Source organism: Watersipora subatra, chromosome 9 (genome assembly GCF_963576615.1).
Source record: "Watersipora subatra chromosome 9, tzWatSuba1.1, whole genome shotgun sequence".
NCBI classification, from domain to species: Eukaryota; Metazoa; Bryozoa; class Gymnolaemata; order Cheilostomatida; family Watersiporidae; genus Watersipora; species Watersipora subatra.
The window spans coordinates 57,310,900-57,336,607 of record NC_088716.1 but is presented as its reverse complement, the minus strand read 5'-3'; the positions used below and the strand labels follow the sequence as shown (position 1 = coordinate 57,336,607).

At 36.8% G+C, this 25,708-nt stretch overlaps 1 protein-coding gene across 1 annotated transcript; it reads left to right on the top strand.

The window, feature by feature from the left end:
* Window positions 1-815: 815 nt before the first annotated feature.
* Window positions 816-7,976, top strand: LOC137405268 (uncharacterized). Its single transcript, XM_068091495.1, has 2 exons — window positions 816-7,694; window positions 7,881-7,976. The coding sequence occupies exon 1, from the start codon at window positions 816-818 to the stop codon at window positions 7,113-7,115; it is 6,300 nt and encodes a 2,099-aa protein (XP_067947596.1). The 3' UTR covers window positions 7,116-7,694; window positions 7,881-7,976.
* Window positions 7,977-25,708: the final 17,732 nt, after the last annotated feature.

The window sequence follows — 25,708 nt, the reverse complement described above, 5'->3', positions numbered from 1 at the left end:
AACAAAATCCAGGGGAGCAGTTACAGTGAAACTTATACACCAAGTGGAAAGTAACTTATGCCAAGCCAAGTGAGACTTGAACACAGTGCTGTATGTAAGAAAGAGTCTACAAGTGCCAGAGCCAAGAGTGACAAATCTTCGGAAAGAGTCTACAAGAGCCAGGGCCAAGAGTGACAAATCTTCATCAGCTTAACAGATAAGTTGGGCGCTCTAATCGATGTAACTAGTTACCTATCAGTCATCATTGAGCAAAGTAAAATTCTAGACAGACAACTTTAACCATTTTAGTTATTTGTCAATTTTGGTTTTTCTCAGATTTGATAACCTTTTCTTTTATCATTTCATGCTTGTTTATTTTCCTTAGCCGACTTTGCAATTGTTATTGCAACAGTGATATCACGCGCGCAGCAGCCAGTCAGCGATCTATTCATAGCATTGCACTGATTTTTGTGGGTACAAAATTCTGACCTATGACCCCATCCACTGACTTTCAAGCAAGTTTTACTTCTGTCAGCTAATTTTAGAACACTGCCAAAGTAAGTCATTTTCATTGCAGTGTTTTGTTAGGTGTGATAGACTAGGCAAAACTGAACGCAGTCATAAACCACACCATTCAAAGGGAAATTACACAAACACTTAAAATTTTCTGCATCACACCTGCGCTAAAAACGGGAAAACTTGAACATTTTCTTCTCATTAGTTGTAACTGACACATTAACCTTTGACACCCTTTAGCGATTGGTTTACTTATTGCTTTCAACGCCTTATTCAATGTTTACACTGTGACATAGTGGATGGTAGTGCTTTTCTGAGCAATGGCAAGTACTGATAATATTGAATCTATTACTCCAACTGATGAGCCTATAGCTGCAGCTAAAGAACTTACGACTGAAACTGGTGAACTTAGTACTGAAACAGGTGAACCTATTATTGAGACTAGTGTTGAAACTGAACAGTCAAATGTATTTGATGAAGAGCAAACAGAAATGCCAGACTCAAGCAACACTAAACAGAGAACAAACAGGCTCGAATGCCAGCAAAAAACTTCAACCTTGAAACAGGCTATTAAAAATATAAGTGTAACCCACAAATCATGTTTGACCGAGTTGCAAAAGCAGACAACAGAGCTGTCATTTAGCAAACTAAGAGCCATGCATAAAGAGCTCACTGAAGGTATAGAACATATCACTGCATTACATGATGACCTAAAGAAGTCTCTTGGTGACATCACACCTGAACTTAAGCTAACAAATGAAATAGATAGAATAGGAGCTGATAATAAAAGTATTATAGGACATGTTTTATCTACAATGAGTAGCGCGAGCGTGAAGCAACGTACAAGTGGTACGAAAGCCACGCAATCAAGTCATGGCACAGATTTGGATGTTGAGAATTTTCAGCCGAACTTAACACAGTTGGCAAAGACACATTACTCGAGTCATATCGACGAACCACAAACTGATAGCCAACTCCACCCAAACAGGGAACCGTATGAACTGCAGCATTCACACGCACCAAGCAGGTCTAGATCATCAATAACATCTTATAGGTCATCCCAAAGATCTAGGTCTAGCAAGACAAGCCAGTCGTTACGCTTAAAACAGGCCGAAGCAGCGGCCGCTGCTGCTGCAAAGCATGCTCAACTACAAGCTGAGATTGAATCTCAAAAACTAAAAGAGCAAAGTCTCAAATTACAGTCTCAAATGCAGAAAAATGAGAGCCTTATTACGCAAGCAAAAATGAAGGCAGAAATTCAAGCTGAAAACCAGCGGCAGAAAATCTTTGCACAAGCAATAGCAGAAGAAGAAAACGTGTTGATGAGACCACCCTCCCCTGTTGGTTATGAGGTGGAATATCAGCATCAAGCGCCTATTGCCAATGAGGCTAGCTTAGCACCTGTGGTTGAGACAGACCGAATGGCCCACCAAATAGTTGAAACTCCAATCAACCCACAACGCATCACTCAAGAGAGAACCGCTACTCTGCCTGGCAATGGTTTTACATTGGATCAGTCTCCAAGTACAACAGCTAGTTCACAAGAGCTCTTTGCCGATGCTTTAGCATCAGCAATTAACACTATCAGGATGAAGCCTGCTGAACCGCCAGTCTTTTGTGGAGACCCTCTCCAATATATCGACTGGAAGGTAGCCTTTGAGGGGCTGGTAGAAACAGCAAAGCATAGTCCTTTGCAAAGATTGACCCTTTTGCAACAATATCTGGGAGGCAAAGCCCAAGAAACTGTTGCAGGCTACTTTCGTGTGGGTACAGCTGACGCTTACAGTGATGCAAAAAGAAAATTGGACCGAAGATTTGGTCAGCCTCATATTATTTCGGAGGCCTTCCGAAGCAAGTTAGAGCAATGGCCTAGAATTCATGAAAACGACGGTGAGGGATTGGAAAGAATCTCTGACTTCCTTGATTCATGCCGTACAGCCATGAAAAATGTAAAAGAGCTAGAATGTCTGAAGGATCGACGAGAAAATGCTAAAATTATTGAAAAGCTCCCACTTTCAGTAGGAAGAAAGTGGGTAGCAAAAGCAACCCAGTTAGAAAAGCAAACTAAAGCCTTTCCTTCCTTCAATGAATTTTGCAAATTTGTGGCAAATGAGGACTATGTTGCCACTAACCCTCTAGCACAAGCCCTAGCTACACGAGCTCATGGAAATTCACAAGTTAAACTTCAGCCAAAATCTAACAAACCTCAACAAAGGAAAACCAGTGCATTGCAAACTCAAGCAAACATGAACGCAATGTCAACTGATGAGAAAGTAAAACAACACAAGAAAAAACCATGCCAGAAATGTGAGAGAATCAATCACAGCACCAGTGATTGCAATGAGCTAGCAAAGCTTTCTCGAGACAAACAGATGTCTTACATTAAGGAAAATTCTTTGTGTTTCAAATGCATAAAACCACGTCATGTCGCCAATGAATGCAATAATCCAGCAAGATGTCGTTCATGTCATGAGCAGCATCCTACAATATTTCATGAGTACATCACCTCAAAAGGGTCAAGTAAACAAAGTCCACTGTCTAAGCCAACCAAAACTGTACCACTAGTGAAAGAAAACAAAGACAGTAGGGCTGATATTAAGGAAGACAATATCAGAAAAAATGAAACAAATGACAAGTCAAAACAAGAAAGTGGACCCAGCAATCGTTCAGTGAACTCAAATAATGCAAATAGCCACAAGCAAAGTGCAGCTCGTGTTATGTCTTGGACAATTCCTGTGTATGTTTCAAGTAAGCAACGACCTAATCATGAAGTTCTGGTCTATGCATTGCTGGATTCTGGGTCTAATACTAGCTTTATTACAAATAAAACTCTGGATAATCTCACAGCAAAAGTTTCAGACACAAAAGTCAAACTCAGTACACTCACAGACGTTCAAGGTTCACATGTGCATTGCAAAGAAGTGAATGAATTAGTAATCCGAGGTTTCAAACGGCAGAAGCGTTTGGAACTTCCTGCCTGCATATCTCAAACAGAAATACCAGTCAATCCTGAGCACATCCCTAATGCAATGTCCGTTCAAGACTGGTCTCATCTCAGGTGCATCTCACATGAACTTATCTCGCAAGAGGAAAGCGAGTCCGTTCACCTTGGTTTGTTGATTGGCAATGATCTTACACAAGCTTTCATACCTAGAAAGGTTATATCAAGAGCAGATCACGAGCCGTTTGCCAAATTGACAGATCTTGGTTGGTGTATCATGGGTAACACAGCCCAGACAAAAAGCAATTTGATTACGGTCCACAGGGCTGTCATCGAACCGATTGAGAGACAATATGTCACCTTTCAGGCTAATTCTGGTGAGATTCAAGATGATTTGTCCAGCAGAATTTTGAAGGTTCTTAGCTCTGATTTCAAGATCAATGAACATGACAACCATCACAATGCCATATCCCTTGAAGACAAAAGGTTTCTAGAAATTATGCACAAAGAAGTCTATAAAGACCAAGAAGGGTATATGACCATGCCTCTACCTTTTAAGCAATACCCACCTGTCAATAATTCCAAAGCGCTGGCAACAAACAGGTTCAAACACCTAAAGAAAAAACTCCAAGACCCGGAATATTCTGAGCACTACTATTCGTTCATGAAACAAATTTTGGAAAATGGAGACGCTGAACTAGTTCCAGATTGTGAGCTAGATGATCCCCACTCGTGGTACATGCCACACTTTGGTGTGTACCACCCGAAGAAACCCGGAAAGATACGTATAGTCTTTGATGGTAGTGCTAAAGTAGGTGGCCAAAGTCTCAATGATTTTTTGATGCAAGGTCCTGATCAGCTCAGCAGTCTAATTGGGATACTAATGAGGTTCCGAAGGGAACAGGTCGGCATAGCGTGTGATGTGGAACGTATGTTTCACCAGTTTCGAGTTCATAAAGATGACAGAAACTACCTACGCTTCCTGTGGTTCGATGAAGAGGGTAAAGTAGTTACATACAGGATGAAAGTACACCTTTTTGGAGCAAAGTCTTCTCCGGGTTGTGCTACATTTGGGTTCAGAGCCTTGTGCAAACAAAGCGCTAATACCTATACCCCAGCTAAGCAATTTATTAATGCTGATTTCTATGTTGACGATGGACTTACTAGCGTATCCACACCGCAAGAGGCTGTAAAACTAGTGAATGAAGCCATATCAATATGCAGAGAGGGAAACTTACATTTGCATAAATTTGCATCAAACTCACAAGTCTTTCTGAGATCGCTTCCTGACACAGAGAGAAATTTAAAGGAAATACAACTGCTTGATGCGGATGGTGACTTTCAGCCAAATGAAAGAACTCTTGGTCTCATTTGGTCCATCAAGGCAGATTGTTTCAAATTTACCTCACAGATCAAAGAAAACCCAAACACAAGGAGAGGAGTTCTTTCGTCGATATCTTCAATTTTTGATCCTTTGGGTTTTGTGTCACCCTACATTCTACAAGGCAAAGGGATACTACAAGACATATGTAGGACATCTGCAGGTTGGGATGATCCTTTGACTACTAACATTTTGGCACGATGGGAGGACTGGAAATCTAGTCTTGATGATCTACCACTTGTTTCCATTGCCAGGTGTTATAAACCGACTGATTTTGGAACGATTTCAAAGGCTGAAGTTCATCACTTCTCAGACGCTAGCAACAGTGGCTATGGCGCAGTCAGCTACATCCGCTTAGTAAACAGTACCAGTAAGGTTCACTGCACTCTTCTCATCAGCAAAGCAAAAGTCACTCCTTTGAAAGCTGTGACTATCCCAAGGCTTGAACTGCAAGCAGCAGTTACAGCTACACAGATGAGTGCCATTATTAGGTGTGAACTTGGCATTGATGTTACTGAAACATTTTGGACTGACTCTCAAATAGTTTTAGGCTATATCAAGAATGAGACAAAAAAGTTTCATGCTTATGTGACGAACAGGATACAACAGATCAGAGATCGAAGCAACCCTTCAAGTTGGTTCTATGTTCCAACATCTGCAAACCCTGCTGACCACGCTTCTCGTGGCTTATCAGCTGGCCAACTAGCCACCTCTAATTGGTTTACAGGACCTGACTTTTTGTGGCATGAGCCTGTCCAGTTCCCTGAACAGCCACAACCTTCTGTGCAGGTTGATGATCCAGAAGTGAAATCTCACACCCTATTTGCTCAAAAGGACTACCCCAGTCTGGCCAAGCGCTTAGAGAGATTCTCTGACTGGAAGAAAGCTGTCAAGGTGGTATCTGTTTTCCTAAACAAGCTATTCTCTATAAGAAACACAGTTGCTAGTCTAACAGTTACACATCAGAAGGCACTCATTGTAATTGTTAGACTGACCCAAGAAGATTATCTGCAAGAAATCAAACTGCTGAAGCAACGGAAGCCAATTCCTCAGAACAGCCCCCTCTTCAAACTGAACCCCTTTCTAGATAAGTCTGGACTTATGAGAGTTGGGGGTCGGTTGGTCAACGATGACACAATATGTTTTGAAGAGAAACACCCTGCAATTCTCCCACGAAAAAGTCATGTAACCAAGCTGCTTCTGCGACATTTTCACCAGGAAGTAGCACATCAAGGTAGAAGCATCACGCTATCAAAGATTAGATCTGCAGGTTTTTGGGTAGTCAATGCCCATGCTGCAGTTTCATCACTGATATACCACTGCACTACTTGCAGAGAGTTACGCCCCAAACTAATGACTCCACAGATGGCAGCTTTGCCTGAAGCCAGAGTCACAGCTCAACCTCCTTTCACAGCAGTTGGGGTGGATTGCTTCGGTCCTTTCACTGTGAAAGAGAGGCGAACAGAGCTGAAGAGATATGGCTTAATGGTAACTTGTTTAGCAAGCAGAGCCATACATATAGAAGTGCTTGATGACCTCAGTTCCTCAGCCTTTATAAATGGACTCAGAAATGTCATAGCTATTAGAGGTCCAATTAGAGTAGTACATTGTGATAGAGGAACAAACTTTGTTGGCGCCATTTCTGAGATATCTGAAAAGGGCACCCTGGAGTTCAAGCTTAATCCACCTAACGCTAGCCATATGGGAGGCGTGTGGGAGAGAATGATTAGAACTGCCAGGAATGTCCTTAAAAGCCTATTGAAGAACCATGGTGGGAGGCTAGACACCAGCGGCCTTCGAACCTTGCTATACGAGGTTATGGCTATTGTAAATTCGAGACCACTATCTCCAGTAACAGACGAGGACAAACCTCTTACACCAAACATGCTTCTGACAATGAAGTCAGATGTCGTGCTTCCCCCACCAGGTAGATATGAAGACGCAGACATCTATTGCAGGAAACGCTGGCGTGCAGTCCAGCACTTAGCTAATGTCTTTTGGCATCGTTGGAGGGGTGAATATCTGACACAACTCCAAGCTCGCCAAAAATGGGTGAAAGAAACCCCAAACTTAACAGTAGGTAGCATTGTCCTCATTAAGGATGAGGATCTAATTCGAAATAATTGGACCAAGTGTAGAGTTGTAGAGTGCATTAAGTCTCCTGACAATCGAGTTCGCTCTGTAAAGCTTTTGCTTGGAAACCACAAGTCACCCACTAAGTCTAACAAATACCTTACAAGGCCAGTGTCAAAGGTTGTAGTGTTGGTGGAAGGCTCTGATAATGTAAACAAAGGTTAAAAATGTAGTCATTGGTTGGCTAAATATTTTGTTAAAATTCTAGAGAAATTTTAGGTGGGAGTGTAACGTTTCCAGAAACTTCTAATAACATTTCTATCACCCTTGTTATTCGATTTGATTGTTTATCCTACAGAAGACTGCCAGAATTAGAATTAGAAATAGCCACAGCACAAAGAAGTGCGATGATTCAAAAGAGTTTCAAAATACAAGCAATATTATTTTAATGAATAAAGTTCCTGTTGAGACACGCTGCTACCTTTGTGATATCACTGCTGCAATCATATTATTTTGGCTAATTTTTACCCAGTGAATCAATCTTTCTAGAATTTTCAACACTGTATTTTGTCAGCAAGTGCTCGTCTTTATCACTTTTACACCAGAGCCTCAACTGTCAAGATGTGAGTTCTCTGGCTTTACATATTTCTTACATATATATTTTATATCTGACAGTGACAATCGATTACATCTTACTCATATTATTCAAGCATATTATACATATATTCTGCAAGTATTTTATATGCAAGTATACGGAGTGTCTACAAGTACGTAACTAACTCTCTTCTGGAAAGGTGCAATAAGGTATGATTATACATTTTTGTCTTTTGAATTTGTTGTAATTGCATCTTAACTATTATCATAATGTTTTTGTTGTTATTTTAACCTTAAAACTACTGTAACTGTACTTGTACCTTGCTTGAAATGCTTTATTACTTATATCATTTTATGTAGCAACATTATGTTAGCCAAATGCATATATCTTTGTAGTTTCACGGTGTTCTGTGGTGTGTATAAATAAAGCTACATATATACATCCCAACATCAGTGTATCATACGCAACAAAATCCAGGGGAGCAGTTACACTCTATCAGCATTGAAGCGTTGAAGTCACTAGTACACTGGTCAAGTTGCTAATCGTTGTTTACCTAAAACTTAGAATCACACAGTTTTGTTTAGCTCAGTTGCTATGATTTTTGGTTTACTGATCTATGACTGGTCTGAAAAGCAGTGACTGATACATGTATTAGTATTTGACTTGTATATTTATGTATTTATTTGATATGTACTTTAATTACTGTCAGTACTTTTGAGCAACACAGTTAATTATATGGAGATTAGAAGAGTTGTGGGTCGGTGCATTATTGAAGAGGGGACGACTCCGCAAAGTGAAGTTATAGATTACAATTTTTTAACAGTGCACTATACTAATTATCGTATTTAATGAAGCCGATTTGTCAACACGCTTATTGCTACATATTGGTAACTTAATGTGCACTGTAGCTACTAAAGCCAAAACTTAACCTCTCTTATTTTGCGTAAGTTGACCCAATGAGCTGGTATGATAATAATATGTTAATAAGCTAGAATCCAGAATGTCTGGCCTTAGTTATTTTTAACTGGTACTTCAGTAGAACATGCTTAAAATTGTTAATATATATGTTACGATAATCAAAATATTTTACATATGCGTTTGTTCTAGAGTATAAAATAAATAGATGCCTGATTTTATAACAGATACTTTCCCTTGATACCATGTAACTGTTACAGTGCTTACTACTGGCACCGATCATTAACACTTCCAGCTAACATCTACTGCTGACAGATAGTGAGTGACACTTAAACTGACTCCTGCTACTGATATTGAAAACTTGTCTACAACTAGCATCTAGCAACTGGCATCTAGCAACAAATATTTAGCAACTAGCCCAGACAAGTTAGACCTTACTACCTTACATGTAGGTCAACAACTGGCAGCTAGCAACTGACATAAACAACTGGCATCTAGCAACTGGCATAGACAACTGGCATCTAGCAACTGACATAAACAACTGGCATCTAGCAACTGACATAAACAACTGGCATAGACAACTGGCATCTAGCAACTGGCATAGAAAACTGGCATAGACAACTGGCTTCTAGCAACTGGAACAGACAACTGGCATAGACAACTGGCATGTAGCAACTAGAATAGACAACTGGCATAAACAACTGGCATCTAACAATTAGCATAGACAACTGGCATCTAGCAACTGGCATAGACAACTAGTATCTAGCCAAAAGGCATAGGCAATTGAGTGTTTTAAAAATGTCTACTACAGCATGCAAATCATATATTATGTGGTATTATCACATCACACTTTTATGTTTCTATTGTTATATACTAAAGTTTTATCTGCTTACCCATAAAGCAGTAGTTAGCACATACAATATGATCATACAATCTCTCATTTAGCCTGCAGTGAAACATACCTAAGCAGAGTGTAATGGTGCCTTATAAGAGACTAGCACTTGAAACTATCAACTAGTTAAAAGTTTAAATGATAACTCATTTAAAAGGTAAAATAATTAGTTTTACAGAATGAACTTCTGTTAAAGGTTGACTGCGATTTACTGTTCGTTTTTTAGCTTTTAAAAGCTGTAATCACATTTCCACATATTTTCTGCACCTACAGCACAACAGAGTAAGACATAGTGAATCTTTTGATACCAAATAACTGTAATGTGAATTTTGTTGCAAGTCAACCTTTAATGAACTTCTGTTAATAAGATATACAATTGGGCAGATATATTTGTGCCAGTAATAAACCCCAGGTAGGCAGTCATAGTAATACAAACAGGTTATATATTTTGTTACGTAGGTTGAGATGGACAGTAGGCTGGTAGTCATGCTCTGTTTTCCCACCAATCAGGGTGATGCCATGTGGCCTGGTATTATGAGTAGCCGCAAAGGAAATACATGTAGGTAACTGTCAATCAATACGCTCTGACTCATCCCATTCTTTCCTTTTGTGTTCATGATCTATATATAGGTGTGGTCACTGTATGACTCACACAGGCCACTCTTCCTCTTCTAGACAGATATTACAACAAAGCTGTTGCTCCTGAGCTAATCTAGAAGGGTGTCATTTGTTGTCTTGAAGAGATTTGATTTACGTACATCAAACATTAAATATGCACGTCTGGGATGTCTTAGGCATGAATATGCATACCATGCAAAAAGCATTATGGTAATCGCTTTAGTTAAAAGGGACAAAAATATATGGTCACTTTTAAAGGAATTTTATAAGACGCTTGGAAGTTTTCTTTTTTGCACTTTTGTTTAAATTAAAATAATGGAATTCAAACAATTCAAATTTTGACACTTGTTTTTCACTTTGTAAGCTTTTGAGTTCATATATTTTGCTGGCTAGTTTTGCTGTGATTAGAATAAAGGCTGCTACATAAAATTTCTTGTGAAGGTTTTTTCTAAAACAATTAAAAATTATCTATTTACGCCTACTGTTAGGCTGGTTCTGAATTGTGGTTGAATTTTGCTTGTCTATCACAACAACATCTATAGTACGGATCAGTATTAACAAAGAAGAGAGTTATGCCCGCTTAGATTGAATAATCTACCATACACCAACTAGAAGTTTAAGATGCCATTATTACCTCAAAGATGTAGCTTGCAAATTGTGTTTGCAAATAGTAATATTTCTTAAGTTATAAACTGACTTTGTCTTGTTTATTGTTATTGTAAATAGATGCTGTGTTTTACAATAACATCATTGACCGACATAATTCACAATTATTCACAATTATTCATAATTATTCATAATAATAATAATAATTCAGTATGTCGACCTCACTGATTCAATTCACTGTAGCATAGAATCATGTATGCGCTTCAAATTTTTCATGAACAGTCTCAATTTTCAAACTTATTTTCATTGTTGAGTCAATAGTTAGCAAAGTTTAAAATAAAACTTTCAAGTAAAAAACGGTTCAACGAAATATTTCAAACAATAAGAATACAAGTAGCGATTACATTCGATAAGCAAATATAACTTTAACTTAATTTTAATATAATATAGCTTTATCATCGTCACATCGGATTTTTGTTAGTAGCAAAGAGGAGACAATTCTTTCATGTAGAACCTATCTCATTTGTATAAAAATGATTTTAGAAGTTTTAGTAGCATCTGCAACTAACCATCAGTAAGCTTTGCAGTCATATTTACAGGTTAAGACCATGCTGAAGAACTGTAAGCCATATCTCAGGAGCCATATCGGAAGAAAAATATGTGCCTATACATGAAGAAAAATGCTTAAACTCATCTGACCAACAAGACTAGTGCAAACAGTATAGAGATGTAGTAGGTACTGCAGCTGGTACAGTATGAATTACACAAAATAAACGCAATACAAAGAAATAAACGCAATACAAAGAAATAAGCGCAATACAAAGAAATAAATGCAATACATAGAAATAAACGCAATACATAGAAATAAATGAATGCCTTGATTTAAAAGTTGGAATGCTACATGTTGTATTTGTTGATTAAAAGTAACTTGTCTGTGTAAAAACCTTCTTTATTACCTGCGCATCTCCAAGCATTCAGTAGTAATTTCATATTTTCAATAGAAACACTCATAAGGATACTAAAACATTATTTAACATCATATTTACCAACTTACTCCTTGGTATAACGAGGTAAGTACCTTATAGTATTATTGGTAAAGTATTAAAACTAATCTATGCATGCTTTTTGTGGTTGTTTTTACTTGTTCTTAAAAACAGCGCTAACCGGTTTACCAACTTATTTCATGTGCACTCCCATGCAAATTAGCTTACACTATTCAGCGGTCTATGGTAATTCGGCAGGAGTATGTCGTCTGGCAAATATGTGAGTGACATTTAATTGCTATCAACGCAAACTGAGCATTTAATTATTTTAGAAATTATCGATAGGGGCTAATCATCTACCTGCCTTAATATAAACGCGAGAGCATAGCTAAGGCTGCTGTTGAATAACCACACATAGCATTGTATCAGTATGTTAATTATATAGACAATGCAGCTTGATTTGTTAGCCTCATCAATGTCACTGAGCCATGTGCCTATTTTTATGCAAAAATAATAATTAATTGCTAAATAACAATCAGGGCGTAAGTGAAGCTTGGAAGCGCCGTACCAAACTGATGAATAAATAAATGCATTTTTAGCCAACTTTCTATTTTTAACCACTCCAAAAAACTTAGCAATATTGGATGGCAATGAATTACGGAAAATATCGGCATAATTAAAACAACAAATTTGATTTATAATTCTTGCTTTTCCTCCCTTTCTTTACGGAAATTGAGAATTGTGTTAATTTTCAAGAGCGAGTTCCACATTTCGGTGTCAAAATTTAATTGTTGTTCAGTGTTATAAAGTCAAAATACTATAGGCACTATTCTAAACAGGAAGTGACAAAATATTATGATTGTCATATTTACAAGACCATTCTCCTATTTGCTATTGCATAAACCCACTGTTGTGGTTGGCTAAAATGTTCAGCCAAAAATAGAGATATCAAACATGGGGGACGATCACTAAACTCATTGTCTGCATGAGGCTATGCTTGGTTTGGCTATAATATCAAAACTATGTGATTTTCTTCTGCTAAACAAGCAAAGTGTACAGTTGAAGCCATTACTCACCTTGTCAGCACCGATACCAGACAGGCATTGCTATTCAATTTTATGCATTTCTGGTTTGTATAGTGACAGTAGGGTGTGATGGCAGCCACTCCTTCAAACATTATAAGATGAAGTATTCTCTCCTCTTTGACATTCACAGAGAACTTATCGAAACTCTGGATCTCTCCAATATAGTGTAGTATGTATTTAGATACGAGTTCAGAGGTTCTTCGCATTTTATGCACGTTTGTTATAATAACATTTATATATACAAGTATATAAAATGTATGCGGCTAGAATTGCAAGCGATGCTGTGAGAACAAATTACATGCATTGTCAATACGGTGTAAACTTATTCGCTGAAAGATTTGCTTGCAAATTGTTTTAAACCATGAATCTTCTTTACATAGGCATATTTTAGGCATTTTTTGTTTAGCTGTGTCATTAATATTCAGTCGGTAAAAGTGTTACTTTTTTTGTATCAGAACATCAGTATTAAATAGAAGTGCCTAGTGAAGCTTTGATACAACGCTTAGAGTTCTACATGGCATGGCATGAACTTAGCAGTCATGGTGATAAACTGTCACTAGTAGACAGCAGAGATTATGAACAGTAAGAGTTACTTTTAGCTGATGTGAGATGCGCCTTAACTACTATCTTACAGTTAAACTGTTATTCAAATAATTTTATTGGTGAAAAGATAATGCTCTATGAATTAACATTCACATCTTTTATTCCATAAGTATAGCTTATTTCTATACATTCACTATGCAAAGCATAGTAATGCTCTAATCCTTTTTATTAAACTATTTTTTGTATTTTGTCTCATGGTCTAAACTGCTTCAAACGGCATTGACCGATGTGAATAGAGTTATGAATAGAGTTACTATCTATCTTAACATTAGAGAATGTTGGGCACTTGCTTGTACTTAGGTGAATATAAATGTATATGTATTGTTAAGGTCAAGCGCCTTCCCTTAACTGGCTACTGCAATCCACCCCTGCTTCAGGCAGAAAAAGAGTGTATGAGTTCAAAGTGAATAAGTTTGTATTTGACTGTAAGCACCACAATCAGTGTACAACAGAGGCATTCACAACTACACTGGGAGCCTGGCCCATCTGTCAAGTCACCCAATTTACTACCATATAAAAGGAAGGTGGGTATGTACAAAAACAAGTAAAAACATAGCACACGGTCGAAACTGAATATAATAATAATATAAAAAGAAGTATAAGCATGATTAAATAGTTATTGGCGTCGCTGATTAAAAACGAACAGGGTAATAAGGGATAAGCATATAGAACAGACAGGGGAGACGAATCACGATATTTAAAAGGACAAGACAGTATAAGGCATATAGGAGTAAATAAAGTAAATGCAATGTCCGCCACAATATTATAATTAGCTAGCTTTGTAGACAATTAATTGCAACAATGGTTTATACAAAAATGTCTTTTTTAAGTTTTTTGTTGTTAGGAATATGTGTAAATCTCGTAAAGTAGTATCAGGAATGTTTAAATACAGTATTTCAATTTGTCTTCGTACTATTTTTTGTGAATAAAGGTGTCTAAGCGATTTTGCTGTGCTTTGATTGTTTGAAAATATGGAGTAAGGATATTATAGTTTAAGTTAACTAGAATATTGTCCTAATATATTAGCTGTCCTTCGTATCCAAACATGATTTCAGATGAACCACACATATTTCCCAATATGTATTGATAACAGCGCATATGTTACTCAGTCATTGCCACAGTTATCATGTTTTTATTTGTTATTATCAAAAGAGAAAATAGTCTCAACTAGCAGGCTGAGTTTTCGATTAGCTAAATTAAAAAACAACTCATCTAAGAGAATAAAAGAATAAATAATAAAAATAATAGAAATAAATAAAATAATTCCAAAAGAATATGAAACAAAGCACTTGAGAAGTACTTGACATGATAACTGCTCATTAAAATTTTGGAGAGATCAAGTAGCCTATGAGTGTAACTCTATGTTATAAGAGTAACTCTATGTTATGAGCGTAACTCTATGCTATAGAATAGCTCATACTTTGCTTAAAGGTTAACTGACAGCACCTTAAAATTGCTTCTAATGATAACAATATAACCATGATATTTCATTTTCCAGCAATGATTTTGATGTGAAAACAAAAATTAGTTTTAGAAAAAAAACAGTGGCGGTGTAAGGCTCAAGCTGTAGCATGAAGAGATCATTGTTTTGGCAAACATAAATGTGTGATAGACCCGGTCAACGCTGAGAATAAGCCAATGCATGAACGGGAAGCAAAGCACTTTGTTTGGTTGCCATTCTAATGCAGTTTTCTGATTTAGTTGCCTAACACAGGCAACTAGATGAGAAAAATTTTGGCTACTCAACATGGCAGATAATTACATATAATGCCAGGTCGAAGCTTATTTTGCAAATAATGAAAAGGTTTGGGCCGTATTTATACTTCCCACATTAACTTTCGATCGGCGGCTATAGAATCCTAACAATCATCCTGTTTGTTTTGTCTTGTGGAGTCTTGATACTATCAAGAAATTCTTTCTTCACAAGAGTAGGAAATTAGTAAAAAAATTTGTATAAATCAGTAATTCTCAGAAGAAATTTGTTTAAAACGTATTAACATATTATCTGCTTTCAAGGTTAAAAATTTTTAACTGACAATTTTTAGATAATCTAGTTAAAAAAGTCGCTGCTGTTTCAGGTTGAGATTTTTCAAAAATCTCAAATAATCTTGTTCATTTTCACGATTTAAAAACGGTCATGAAACTTGGTTTTTATTTGAAACGACACAAAAGTATTATTGAAACTCCAATCAGTTATATTATCTGCTGTAATATGCAACAGTATTTGGTGCTGTAAGTGTAAGTATTGTAAGTAAGTGCTGTAAGTATTTGGTGCTGTAAGTTAACCTTTAAAGATAAACTTACACATATTTTTTGTAGATTTTATCTAAAAGTATTGGTATGTTTCTATCATTTACAACTGCCTTTGATGTTTGAGGTGATCTGGTTGCCAAGATGTTTTTAGATGAAAATCGATAAAACTTGATCGCATTCAACATTCTCGGAAAAAAAATTTGTGAAATGGCGTCGCTAGGTATCATTGCTATAGTTGGTATCGGCTGTTGCGTTCAAGTTGCAGCATTAAACATCTCTATTCTGTTAGACTCTTTGTAACTATATAAATGATAATTATGGATGTCATAATTGCACTTTCGATTGATCTGAGCGTTCAAATTGCAATCAAGTTTTATCGATTCTAATTTTGAAACATCCTGACAATTAAATCAGCTGAAACATCAAAAACAATCACAAATGATAAAAAATACTGATACTTTCTGATAAAATATACAAAAATATTGTGTAAGTTCATTTTTAAAATGATTAAAAGATTAAACTGTAGATTAAACTAAAGACAGGCAGTTCTTTCAAATGACAACAGTTTTGCAACTTCTATTTGGTGAGCAGATTCAGGGTTGTGAAAGTGACATAGACAACATGTCTACAGAGAAAGTTGTTATACTGCTAGTTATCAATGGTAAATATCTATAACAACTTCATACATCTATTTTATTAGACTTTTGAGAAAAATGTAATTAAAAGTTGACTTGCAACAAAATATGCATTACAGTTATTTGGTATCAAAAGGTTCACCATGTCTTATTCTGTTGTGTTGTAGGTTTAAAATATGTGGAAATATGTGGAAATGTGATTACAAGCTTTTAAAAGCTCAAAAATGAACAGGTAAAAAAACTGCTGTAGGTTGGAATCTCTTTGTTTCAATGATGTATTCAACTCAACTTGGTTATTGTTTTGACACGTGACGTTATCACGTGAACTAAAAGGCCAATAAAAGGCTCAATATAAAACGTCTGGTAGCACTAGTTTATGACAAACACTTCGGGTTCTACCAGAAAGCCTGTATCAATTATAGATGCTTGCTACTTTACAGTTTCGTTTCAATTTGGTCTAATTATCTAGTCCTAATCTCATCATGTGACCCATATTTTCCATCAAATGGCGCGAACAATTTCTGCAGCATTTTTCAACCATCACAAAATACCAACAGGCTCCTCGTGTTTATCAAAGGATGATATGCACTCTTTCGAGCTAAGGTTATAAAATTAAACTGATTTTTAAGCTAGATTTTGAGATATCAGTGCTCAAAGTGACAGCATTACGATGATAATGAAATAGACGCGTAAGAACAATAGTCATGGGTTTATTGAAGGCGTGAAATATATTTGTGAAAATGTTTTGACGAATGAAGTTGCATGAAAGTGTAAACAGAAGCACACCGTGCTCAAATAGCCTACATCACCTTTTTGAGAGGGATTCCAACCTACGGCGTTTTCGAGATGGCTGAGAATAACTGATCGTTTTTGAGCTTTTAAGAGCTTGTAATCACATTTCCACATATTTTGCACCTACAACCCAGCAGAGTAAGACATGGTAAACCTTTTCACACCAAATAACTGTAATATAAATTTTGTTGCAAGTCAACCTTTAACAATTATGCACTCGAACAGGCTTTGTGAGAACTCATTCGTTCACAGTGACTCGGTGGCTATATGGTGGTTTTTAAATCTTATTCAAATCAGGTTATTCACTTGTGAAAGTTTTCAACTTTTATAGATTGTCTTTGCCAAACATAGCATGAGGATGGAAGGTTTAGATTACATTAATACAGTTCAGTCTAACTGAGCATATAATAATAATACTAATTATAGTAATATTATTTGTATATAATAATATTCTAGACAGTAAAGACTCGATATGCAATTTTGTTGAAATGTATCAAAGCATTTGAAAAATCACTACCATGAATACACTGAGAAAGATTTTTAAAATTTCTTTTATAGCGATTCCGTGTTTAACCATGCAGTCAGTAGCTGAATCCAGCAAGTTACCCAATGTTAGGAGCTAGGCATTCAGCAAGAACATGCTGTGCGAATTATGTTCCGAGTCGCACATGATACTTTTCATTGTAACTTGTGCTCACTATTTAAGCAATTTGAAAAAAAACTTTTGTCTATTGGTTATTCCAAAATCCTGTTTCGTCAGGTTTACTGTAGCACAGCACGAGGCCCTTAACATCAAGGAGGTCATTTAAGCTCTTGCCAGAGGGGTGTCGAAACGAGGTCATTTTGGCTCTTGTCAGAAGGGCCTCTAGAAGAGGTCATTTAACCTTGTGTCAGCAGAGGGCCTCAACAAGGAGGCTATTTAAGCCCATGCCAAATTTGAAGTGAAGCATTTAACGATGTGTCACTGCTCTAGGCATATCTTAATCAAATGTTTATGTTAATTATATTGTTAATTCAATGCAGGCCACTGACGGTGAATAATTTCATTTGTTTCTGTAATTAATACGCGATATTTTAATTATTAGAGCATACGCTGTCAAATGCTCATTTAAATTTTGAGGTACTCTCAGTGCATAATAAAACGATCAACAGTTAGCTTGGCATAGTTGGAAAAATGGCGAAGACGAATCTGTGATGCTTTCTGCACTTAATCTAATGTTTCCTGATTTAGACACTTTGTTTCTTTTGTGGTCTAGACAACCTTTAGCCGCCTAGTCATAAATGTTAAATTATGCAATATTATTCAATCAGCCCAAAATCTGCCGCTTTTATCTGATCAAATCCATCTTAAGACTACCAAATGACCTCTGGCATCGCCTTCTAGCAAAAGTATCTACCTATCTTAAGACTACCAGCTGACCTCTGGCATCATCTTCTAGCAAAGGTATCTACTTATTTTACAACTACCAGCTGACCTCTGGCATCGTCTTTTAGCAAAGGTATCTACCTATCTTAAGACTACCAGCTGACCTCTGGCATCGTCTTCTAGCAAAGGTATCTACCTATTTTACAACTACCTGCTGACCTCTGGCATCGTCTTTTAGCAAAGGTATCTACCTATCTTAAGACTACCAGCTGACCTCTGGCATCGCCTTCTAGCAAAGGCATCTACCTATCTTAAGACAACCAATGGACCTATAGCATGGCCTTATAGCAAAGTTATCTACCTATCTCAAGACTACCAGCTGACCTCTGGCATCGTCTTTTAGCAAAGGTATCTACCTATCTTAAGACTACCAGCTGACCTCTGGCATCGCCTTCTAGCAAAGGCATCTACCTTTCTTAAGACAACCAACGAACCTTTAGCATGGCCTTATAGCAAAGGTATCTACCTATCTCAAGACTACCAGCTGACCTCTGGCATCGTCTTCCAGCAAAAGTATCTACCTATATCAAAACTATCAGCTGGCCTCTGGCATCGTCTTCTAGTGAAGGTATCTACCTATCTTAAGACTATCAGCTGACCTCTAGCATTGTCTTTCAGCAATGGTAGGTCATCAACTCAAAGCTGTAAAGCACCATTTATGGAGAAACGTAATACAAATGTTTAGTAAGGAAATACATTATTCAGCATAAAATGTTAATAGAAATTTTTTCAATAGTTTACTATTATTATTCTCTGTAATTATTTATTACATTTATTCTTGAATGCATGAATTATTGTTTTGTCAGAATATTCAATTGTAAAAAACAGTTTCCATTGCTCTTACAGTGAATAGAAGAGCATTGGTTACTCTCAAACATCTGAATGATTTGAAGCAATCGTACAGTTTGTAGTTGACATTGAACCTCTCCTGTGTATATTTATTCTTTTGGCATCTCAATAACATTAATGTTCATTACAATTTACGAATTACAAATTAGGTAATATTTCTTTTATTATAAAGCTGATCAATGTCTATACAAGTGAGCTTTTGAACTTAAAATAAAATTGAGACAGCGCTCTGTTCTAAAGCGTATCCAACATTGCATTGTTTTGTAAAATGGAGAAATAGTTTCCTGCCAAAAAAGAATAAAGGTAACTATTTTTGTCATTTGGAGAACACTCTATATCCTTTTGTTTCACCAAAACTTTTCATCAAATGTATATTGGTGAAGCTTCTTTATAAATAAAAGAAACATTTTCAGTATTTACAAGAGATTTATATAATAAGCTAGTTAAAACTGCATACAATCACTGCTGGAGCTTCAAATCATTATCAAACTCCCAATATGAAAGCTGAGTTCAACAGAAAAATAATAAAAGGTAATTTTACATTTAAAAGATTTAACAATTACCTTATATCAGCCAATGAAAATCTGTTCGCCCAAAGTCAATAAATTTGCTCTATCTATGAGACGGTAATATGCCATAAAATGAAAAAGGCAGTTTTTTATCTATGACGGGTGTTTTGTTAAGACTCGATTTAAATCTTTGTTATCACATTCATTACAAACAGAGTAATTATACAATATCATTGAGTGTGCCTCTGACGGTATCTAAAAGCAATGAAAAGTTTGTGAAAATACTCTTGCTATCAATATTACTGTCTCTGTACATTATGATATTGTAGCCTATGATAACTTGGAAATGGGAGTTTGACCAAAACCTGCTAGAATTGAAAGATTTATAACAGACATAGTGAGCACAGCAGAACTTCTGCATAGTCTTCTCTTATCCTGCTCAGTAAAGCAATATTTCCCAAGTTTAATGCTCAAGTATTTAGTTGAGTTTTAGACAAATTTTTAGAATATCGCTTGCCTTTTTTTATCTCAGCTGGCAGTATAGTCATATTATTATGGCAGTATTGTTTCATTAAATTACGAGATAAAATTTTGCTTAAATACCATTCATATATCAGACATATATAAACATCTATAAGACATATATATGACTTAATTCACATATATAGCAGACCAATATCAGACATATATCAGACTTAAACCAGATGTATATCAGATGCATATCAGACATGTATCAAACATTTATCAGCTATGTATCTGACATATATCAGAAAATATCAAGCATATCTAAGATTTACATTATATCAGACATATATCAGACATATATCAGACATATATCAGACATATATCAGACATATATCAGACATATATCAGACATTTATCAGCCATATATCAGACATATATAAGATTTATATCATCCATATATTAGACATATATCAGACAAATATCAAACATATCTAAGATTTACATTATATCAGACATATGTCAGACTTATATCAGACATATATCAGTTGTATATAAACCATGTATCAGACATATAATAGACATATATCAGACATATATGTGACTTACATTGTATCAGGCATATGTCAGACTTATATTAGACATACATTGTATATCAGCCGTATAAAAGACATATATTAGACATATATCAGACAAGTATCTGACATATATAAGACTTATATCGGATATATATCAGACATGTATAAAACATGTATCAGGCATATAGTAGACATATATCAGACATATATGAGACTTACATTATATCAGACATATGTCAGACCTATGTCCGGTGTATAAAAGACATATATTAAACATATATCAGACAACTATCTGACATATATAATACTTATATCAGACATTTATCAGACATGTAAAGTGGTCTGAGTAACTATTGAGGTAAGCATTCTGAAATAGTATCAGTAGAACTCATAGACAGTCATGTAAATTATTGTTTTAATTTAGTTAAATAATTTTAGAAAAAGATGACGAAAAGACATTCTGTTTATAAGTATTATTAATGGACTTCGTTCAACACATTTGTACAAAGCTGTATAAAAAATAGAACAAAAGTTTTCAAATGCTAAATTCAATCTTATATTGCTAGTTTAAAAACAGCTTTTATTAAAGAGATACTGGTATTTTTTTATGAGTTTACAAATATGTTATGGTAGTGTTTGTTTGCTGGCTTTAAATATACAGTGACGGAGAATGAGTCTAATCAATTGTCAAATCACCCTTACCTTATATGGAACCTTGAGTCTCGTTCACTTCAGTATGATAGATTGGCTACATTTAGGTGGACATAACACTTAATTGAGTTTGAAAAAATTTATTCCCTGCATGCATAATTGAACTGAAAAATTTAAATTTGTGAAAAACAAAAAGGTTGTGACCTACATACATTTATGCTGAGCACATTATTCATAAGCCAAGTTGAAGCACGCCTCCTGTCACTCATTAACTTCTTGGTAAACAGCATTCCCATCAACCAGCTGGCAGACTCTGAGATACATCCATCTTCTCATATACGTAGTTGATGAGAACAAGCATGGCAAACAATGACTAAAACTAGAGCAGGTGCACATTTGAGAAAACAGTTGTTATAGTGTCAATTGGATACCAGTTTTGCTTTAAGATTGCTTTAAACACATTAAATATTATTTTTTCATATCACAAAATTTGAAAACAAATAAAAATGATTAAATCAAAAAACTATTTCATTTATGCATTTCATTTAAATTAATGGAAATCCTCAAGTATGTTTTTATTCCCTAATTAGCTTAGAAACTAGTCTAATTTGTTGGTGTGAAGCTGATGTTTTTATTAATCCGTAGAAATTGACAAATTTGCTAAGATGTATAAATGTATCAGTTTTACACAGAGGCCTTAAGATGAGAGAACAATAGTTATAATATAGTACTGAGGTATGACCAAAATAGTTCTTCAATTGACTAATTATTGTAGCTATAGTCAAATATCGTTTTATAGCAAACCTTCATGTTATAAGTTTATAGAACTATAAACATCTGCTCTAACTGCTAGCGTATATAGTGAATATTTTACTAAAAATCTAAGGTATTTTTATTTGATTTCGTGTGTATGTGTCATGAAAAACTAGAGATAAGTTTTTAAAGTTTTTAGCAGCATCGAAGTCTTTACGTTTTTAGCAAGCATTCAGCATTCTTATAACAATCATTTTATATGATTTAGACATGATTTATATAATCTTCATGATTTACATGATATACTTGTGAGTTTATGCTTTTCTAAGTCAAAGATGAACAGCAAGCGTGTCTCTACATTAACCTCTTTGTTGTTAGGTTTGCCATCAAAGTTCTTAAACCAAACTTATTTTAATATTGGTTTTTTTAGGAATACGACTGCTGCCGCACAGCGTTTTTTTAATTATAAAGAATTTTGGCAAAAAGTTTTAGGCGAAGTCATAGCTTTTTAATTCTTTATTACTTTTAATATCAGCATCATCGCTGGTTTAATCTGTTTAAGAGTTCGGTGTTTACTAATGACATCAGTATATTTGAGCGTAGTTATTACTAGCGATGCCGATGTATTCGAGTTTAGTCATTACTCGATATGGTACTGTATTTGAGGATAGTTAGCCTTAGTGTCATCAACATAGTAAAGCGCAGTCATTACTAGATTGATGTCAAATGGTTGTTTCATGACTGAGCATCTTCTGTGAAGCTATTGGAATTGCCATGACTTGAGCATGAGTCAATCGTAGTAAGATTGATTTAGCACGGCCACTAGACTGGATGCGTTCGATAGATTTTCTTATTAAGTCATTAACGATCTCGTGTTGTTCTGCCCGGAAGCATGAGAGAGTGTTATATTTTTCCACATAACCTAATATATAATTCTACTGCGATAATGCGGATACAATACACGTGTATATGTGAACGAGGGAAGACAACTACTACAACATCTCCCTTAATACAAAATAAGAAGTAGGTAAGGCATATGTGGATTGGGCATACAGAAAGAAGGCATTACAAACTATGCTGAACGGAGCAAACATATAAGCCATAAACTGAGAATAACAAAAGTGAGTATAATATGTACAAGACCTAGCAACGAATGAATTATCGACTGCTCACAGATCCATGCGCTTTACAGGTCTACGTATGCAAGTGCTGCGGCGTAGTACTGGTGGCTGATTGTCAGAAATTGACATAGGTTGTCGTACTGCAGCAGTATTGGATCCGGCCTCACGCTCGACTAGTGGGAGAGAGCTCGGTTCGACAGTGTCCTGATTGTTCGGTGACAATCGGCAGAGGGCTTGACGGTTGCGACGTACGCTGCCGTTCGGAGTGTGTACTTCATGCGAGCGTCCTGGAAGGTTCTTGGTAACAACGCCTTCTCTGTCGAGATCGCTAATGTACACGTCATCACCTCGCGATAACGGAGATAACTCTTTCACTCTGTGGCGGCTGTCGAAGTTTCTCTTCATGCAGGATTTGTAATCCTGTTCTTTCGACCTGACTATCTCTATGTCAGGAGGATTCGGTAGGAGTGACTTCGGATCAACGGGTATGTCCGATCTTAAACGGCGTCCCATAAGTAGTTCGGCAGGAGAATAACCGTTCTGTATGGACGTGTTTTTATACGCTAGTAGCGCTCTATACGGGTCGGATGATTTGTGTAGCAGATTCTTAACTGTGCGCACGGCACGCTCTGCTTCCCCATTAGCTTGTGGAAATCTCGGTGAGCTGGTTATGCTGAGGAAATTGTATTCTTCCGCAAACCTCTTGAACTGTTGGCTAGCGTACTGCAGGCCATTGTCAAATATGACAGACTGTGGAATACTGTGACGAGCGAATACGGACTTCAGTGCGTTGATCACGGAGTCGCTATCGGTTCGATCCAGCTTTATCACTTCTATGAACCTAGAATAATAGTCTATAATTAGTACGTAGTCTTTGCTTTGCCAGTGAAACATGTCGGTGGCGACACGCTGCCATGGGCGGTCGGGGAAGATTGACGGTTGCAACAGTTCAGTCTTTTTGCTAGAGTATGTTTGGCATGTTCTACATGACTTTATTATTTCGGAAATCTCGGAAGAAACGCCTGGCCACCAGACTGACTGGCGGGCTCTCTCTCTGCATTTTGTGATGCCCTGATGGCCGCAATGCAATCTAGAAAGAATGTCTGCGCGCATCGGAAGAGGTATTACCAAACGGTCCATATACATGAGAACATTGTCCACCAGACTCAGATCTTCTTGAACTTGCCAATATGGCTTCAGGTTCGTCTGCAAGTCTGATAAGTAAAATGGCCAAACATGTCGTACGTATTGCCTGATTTGCCTACATGTTGTATCCTCCAGCTGTGCGTGTTTAATCTCGTTAAGCCTGCGGTCCATCGCTGGTAGTTGCGATAGAGACGATATAGTGTACACCTCAATTTCATCGGCGAGCTTCTTGTCCTCGACGTCTGGTCTACCTACTGGTCGGCGTGAAAGCAGATCTGCCACATAATTCGACTTTCCTGGTACGTGTTTAGTCACAAAAGTGTACTTCATTGCACGTAACCTTTGTCTTTGAATGTGAATCATAAGATCGTTTACTGCTTTCGAATTAAATATGGGCACTAGCGGCTTGTGATCAGTTTCGACTGTCACGTTCTGATGGCCAAGAATGTACCTATCAAACTTAGCACATGACCCCGCTATACCTAGTGCCTCTTTCTCTATAGGTGACCAACGCTGTTCGGTTTCGGTTAGAGATCAGGATTTACATGCTACTAGCCTTCGGGAGCCATCGGATTGCACTTGTAGCAAAACTGCTCCTAGACCCTGATTGGAAGCGTCACACATTATGATTATTGGTTTGTCGATGCTGTACCATGCTAAACACGGAGCCTTCGACAATTCACACTTAATGTCAGACACGGCTTGCTTTTGGGCAACATCCCAGACCCAATGTGGCGACTTGAGGACAGCACGAAGTGGTATCGTCAATTCAGTGATGCGTGGCGAGAACTTTCCCAACTGATTCACGGTACCAAAGAGTGATTGTAGTTCAGTTATATTTGTCGGGTCAGCGAGATTTTGAATATCTCTGATACGATCGGGATCGGGTCTCACGCCTTCTGCATCTACCAAATGACCTAAAGATTTCGTGGAGCGTTGGCTGAAGCAACATTTCTCCGCATTAAGTGTCATGCCCGCCGCCCTCAGGTGCTGGAGCACTTTGCGAACACGATCATCATGCTCCTGTTCACTGACAGAGCTGTATACTAATAAGTCATCCATGCGACAGACAACACCGTCAAGACCTTCAAGAATGTTATATATACACCGTTGAAAGATGTCGCCGGCGCTGACTAGTCCGAATGGAACCCTATTGTAGCAATAACGCCCAAAAGGAGTCACGAATGTCATGAGTAGCCGAGATTTGTCAGATAGCGGAATTTGATAATAGCCCGAGTTTGCATCAAGCTTGCTCATAAACTTTGCACCTGATATCTTAGCAAGCGAGCTATCGACTGACGTACTTGGATATGTGTCGCGCCGTACGGCCTTGTTTAAATTTGTAA

Coding starts and splice junctions, on each gene's coding strand:
- LOC137405268 (XM_068091495.1), top strand. CDS start 816: ATGGCAAGTACTGATAATATTGAATCTATTACTCCAACTGATGAGCCT.